Source organism: Rhagoletis pomonella, unplaced genomic scaffold, assembly GCF_013731165.1.
Source record: "Rhagoletis pomonella isolate Grant_MI unplaced genomic scaffold, Rhpom_1.0 Rhpom_scaffold_00007, whole genome shotgun sequence".
Taxonomy (NCBI): Eukaryota; Metazoa; Arthropoda; class Insecta; order Diptera; family Tephritidae; genus Rhagoletis; species Rhagoletis pomonella.
In genome coordinates this window covers 52,333,295-52,338,560 of record NW_023458561.1, presented here as the reverse complement: position 1 = coordinate 52,338,560, position 5,266 = coordinate 52,333,295, and the positions used below count along the sequence as shown (strand labels likewise).

Genomic DNA, 5,266 nt, shown 5'->3' with positions numbered 1-5,266 from the left:
TCAAGTTACAAAAAAAAAAAAAACAATACAAACAATAGAAACAACAGGCAATCCGCATGCAGCCCCACTGTTTGATTTGTCAAGCAGTTTTATTGTGTCCGCGCAACGATGTTGTTAAACCCAGATAATAATAAACAAGTAGCTTAGACTTTCAAATTGACTTACAGAATTGCCAACACACGCGACTGTGTATTGCACCGCTTAATATTTCCGCTTAAGTTGCATAATGAAGTGGCTGCACACTTTACACCGTATGGTGCATGCCACAAGCCATAAAATGTGTCAGTAAACGCCTACGCATTGATTAGAAAATTTTATGATGAAAGCTAAACCGAAAGTGATTTTTTTTTTTGTAAAGGAGAAGCAAATAAATACTCAAAGGTAAATATTTACATAGATTACAAGTACATAGTATATATGTATGTAGAGTTAAGTTACCAGGAAACATTTACATTTTTACATACATATGTACGTGCATATACAGCTGCAGCTAGAAAATGTATTGTCTTTTTTTTGAATTTTTCTTGTTACAAATTCGATTGCTTGGCTGGCTAAACATTGCGTGTTTGGCTATTTTTCGTGTAAAGCGATCAAAAGTAAACTTTCAAATTTTTGTCATCAGCCCGCTATGTAGTTTCAGTTCTCGCTATAAAAATAGGAAAAACACACAGCGTGTGCAAATCTGAGCGCATAGCTACAGGCTCAGCTTGAAAGCATTATTAAAAGCGAGTCTAGTTTATTCTAGTCCTGCAGAATTACAAATTTCAAAATACATAAAACATTACGCAGAAAGCTGTAAATGGGTACAGGTCTGCTAAAAAATAAATCCAATTTTATACAAATAAATTCAAGTTCGGGCTAATTCGAATACCGTTTTTTCGCTTTTGCATAATAAGCAGGGATGCTTTTCGCCGATTTTAAACATTTTCTATAATATGCTCAGTTAGACTGAATGAAATAATTGAACCAGGCCTGGCAGAAATCAATAAATCGATTAACGAAATACACTTATATAGTCTTATATAGTTTTAAAAAGGTTATAATAATTTTTATAATAATTTTTCTTACTGGGAGATTTACTTGGAGTAAACGGGGGTCTTTAGTTATTGAAATATCGGAGAGACCAAAATTTTGGTCCGATTTGGTAAACTCCTTGTGGTCTCTTGCTGGTCATTGCAGGTTATTTGAGTATTTGCAAAACATGGAAGTTGTCCACTTCGGTCAGTGAAATCTGTGTGATTAAGAAAATAACATAGCAGATCACATGATAACGATTATGCCCTTACAAGGCTCGATCTGCAGTTCATAGTGTCACTGTACCTAGAAGAACATGACTTTAATAGATTGCAATTAATAGACCTCAAGAGGTCCTCAATTAAGACCTACAGTGACTCAAAGAAATGACCACGTATTGTTTTTTTTTAATATTCGTAATATTTTTCCAGCTACATTTTTTTGTTATCTTTATAAAAAATATCGTCCAAGCTTTAACCAAGACCGTGTAAATCACAGTTTCAAACTTTATACAAATGTTAGGAAAATTAAAAAAATTTTCATCAAAATTTCAACTTTTTATTCTGAATTTTTTGAAATTTTTTGGGCATGCAGTTTTATAGCCCATACAATTTTAGTCTAATGAAGCGCAAACGGCTAAAAAAAGCCTTGATTTTTGAAAATTTTTTTTTTAGGCTACCTTTTCGTTTTTTTTTATATATGTACATACATAATAATTTTCTAAAAATTCATTCATTAACTTTTTGAGGTTAGGCTTGTATGGAAGGTGTACCGATTAAAGCAATTTTAAGAGTGTTCATTTGCAATATTATTATAAATATATGGACAAAATTTCGGACTCGTGCATTCAACGGTGGGATTTTAATGACATTTTTAAGCATTTTTGAGGTTAAGTTTGTACGGGAAGTAAGTGTTAAAGTAAATATATTTTGCATATTTTTTGCACACTTAAGTTATTCTATTACTGTTAACATATGGACGGAATTTTGGATTACTACATTCATCGGTGCCCTTTTAATGGCATCTTTAAGACGTTCTTGAGGTTAAGCTTGTATAGGAGGTATGCTTTAAAATAAATCGATCACACCCAGTTTTCGGGTTTTTCTTGACTTATATCCTTAGAGGTTAAATACGAAAAATTTAGGACATACGCCAACTCCATCTAATTTTCTCAAAAGCTATATGGGGCTGAACCACTCTGTGCCCTTGCGTGCCTTTCAGTGATATGATATCAAACCGAAAGTATTGATACGGTACTCACTTAAAGTATGTATCGCTGTAAAAATATCGGGTACTTATGTATGAATATCGGTATAAAAATACTCAATTTCCTAAATATAGGTACCAAATTCAAAAAATTAAATTTCACTATTGGTCTCGAATGTGTTTATAAATTTTTCAAAATTGGATCCGCCATTTTGAATTTTAAAATTTAATGATCATATTCGTAATCAGCGACCCGTGAATAACAAATTTCAATTTTTACCGAATTCTCAAGAATATAACCGATCTTTTTACCTAGACCAATTTTGCAGAGGGGATGAATAAAAATACTTATCCGCCATTTTGAATTTTGAAAATTCATTAGCATATCGTAATTAGCGGCCCCAAAACCCTCGAGTAACAAATTTCAAGTTAATCCCACGATTATTTAAAAAAAGGAACAGTCCAGCGCCTTCGTCTTGGTCTGCAGGCTGTATCGGAGATACAGCCGCTAAATTTAAACGTAGAATACGTGGTATGGTTAAGAGCATATCCAAGTAAAAAAACAAAAGCACACACTAAGCAAAAAATATCGATAACAAAAGCGATAATAATATCGGTAGCAAAATCGATAAAAACATCGATAAAGAAATCGATGAAAATATTGATATCAAAATCGAAAAAATATCGAAAGCAAAATCGATAGCAAAATCGATAACAATACTGATTACAAAATCGATTACAAAATCTATCAAAATATCGATTACAAAATCGATAACAAAGTCGATAACAAAATCGATTATAAAGTCGATAACAAAATCCATAACAAAATCCATAAAAATATCAATACCAATATAGCAACATCAATAAAAATATCGAATATAAAACCTATAACAAAAACCAATAACTATATCGATAGCAAAATCGATAAAAATATCGGTAACAAAACCGATAAAAGTATCGATGACAAAATCGATAGCAAAATCGATTACACAATCGATAACAAAATCGATCAAAAATATCGATAACAAAATCGATAAAAGTATCGATCATTATATGGGTAAGTTCCGAAAATATCGATAGCAAAACCAATAACAATATCGATAACAAATTCGATGAAAATATCGATAACGAAAGCAATAATAATATCGATAGCTAAATCGTAAACAAAATCAATAAAAATATCGATGACAAAACCGGTAAAAATATCGATTACAAAATCGATTAAAATACCGACAACAAAATCTATAAAAATATCGGTAATAAAATCGATAACAAAATCGATAAAAATATCGATAACAAAATCGATAAATAATCTATCATAAAATCGATTACAGTGTCGATAACAAAATCGACAACAAAGTCAACAAAATATCTATAACAAAATCGAGAAAAAATATCGATAACAAAATCGAAAAAATACCGATCATTATATCGATAAGTTCCGAAAATATCGATAGCAAAATCAATAACATTATCGATAAAAATTTCGATAGCAAAATCGATAAAAACATCGGTAATAAAACCGACAAAGTATCGATTATTATACCGATAAACCCCGAAATATGTACTTACGGACACATACATACTTTTTGTCTCCTTCCCACGCTTCCAATGCGTGCACGTGTTTGCAAAATGATGACGAGGTGATTTTGTATGGAAAATCATTTATGCCCATATATTTGAATAAAATAAACATATATAGAAGATATCAACCAATACTTCCCATATACCAAACGAAAGGAAAACTCTTGAATTTTTGATTAAAGAAAACAAAAAACAAAATCATTTGAGCGGTTTTCGAGCATTTTGGTAATGAAAAAAATTTGGAAATTTTTTCAACAATTTTTTGCCTTAAAATGCTCAATATTTGTTAAATTTATATAAAATTTGTACCCGATAATATTTCTACTGCTCCAAAGAACCTATATCCCGAAAATGAAAGTTATATATGCCAACAATAAGTTGCTAGAGCATTTTAAAGGCTCAAAATTGACCCCAAAATAAGGCAATGTTTACCGTTGTTTTTACGACAGAAACCGAATTGGTTATTTACAAAAATGAGTCTGTCGACAGGTTTGGAATTTTATCTTTGAAGCGCCACACTTTTCTTTGAAATCGCTTTATTAGTTCTCGTGCAATAAGCGTTTTTGTGATGCTCTAAAAATTACAACTACAACATTTGAACATAGCCCCCATACCTTAAGGTAAGACGTATTCAACGTCAAAAATGCAACTCATTATTTAAAAGCAATTATTTTTATCGAATTTTTAAGAATATAACCGATTTGTTTCTACCTGAACCACCCTTGGAGTGAGACGAGTTTCAGTTGACGAAGAATGCCACCTGAAATGCAGTTTCCTAACCTAAACTATGTTCATCGCGTGAAATTGGAAAGTGTACCAGAAAAAATAGTATCTAGCCTGTGTCGTACGTCTTTATGAGCAAGGATCGATATATCTTTAAGAAAATACCTTTTTTAGTTTTTCATCCTCTAAAACATCGTTGTATAATAATAAATTACATTGCTTTGAACTCACCATCCCTTTTACAGTGCTGCGTAACGCGTTCAATGCATTCGATGCCGAGAAGAATGGCTACATCAACACCGCCATGGTGGGCACCATTCTCAGTATGTTGGGCCATCAGTTAGACGATGCCATGCTTGCCGAAATTATCGCTGAAGTCGATGAAGATGGTTCGGGACAAATTGAGTTCGAAGAATTCACCACATTGGCGGCGCGTTTCCTTGTTGAAGAGGATGCCGAAGCGATGCAAGCCGAACTGAAGGAGGCATTCCGTTTGTACGATAAGGAGGGCAACGGTTACATCACCACCGGTGTGCTGCGTGAAATTCTGCGTGAATTGGATGATAAGTTGACAAATGACGATTTGGACATGATGATTGAGGAAATCGATTCTGATGGCTCCGGAACGGTTGATTTTGATGGTGAGTGGTGGTGAACTTCTTTCTGAAAGATTTGCAAGTGTAACTGGTTGTTTGTATTTTCGCTCTTTATAGAATTCATGGAGGTCATGACTGGCGAG

At 32.8% G+C, this 5,266-nt stretch overlaps 1 protein-coding gene across 1 annotated transcript in view; it reads left to right on the top strand.

Moving 5' to 3' along the window:
• LOC118743052 (troponin C) overlaps window positions 1–5,266 on the top strand; it is a 15,495-nt gene that overhangs the window by 4,309 nt on the left and 5,920 nt on the right. Inside the window, exon 3 of the mRNA XM_036475529.1 lies at window positions 4,773–5,168. Coding sequence (XP_036331422.1) covers window positions 4,773–5,168 — 396 coding nt within the window. The remainder of the gene's footprint in view (window positions 1–4,772; window positions 5,169–5,266) is intronic.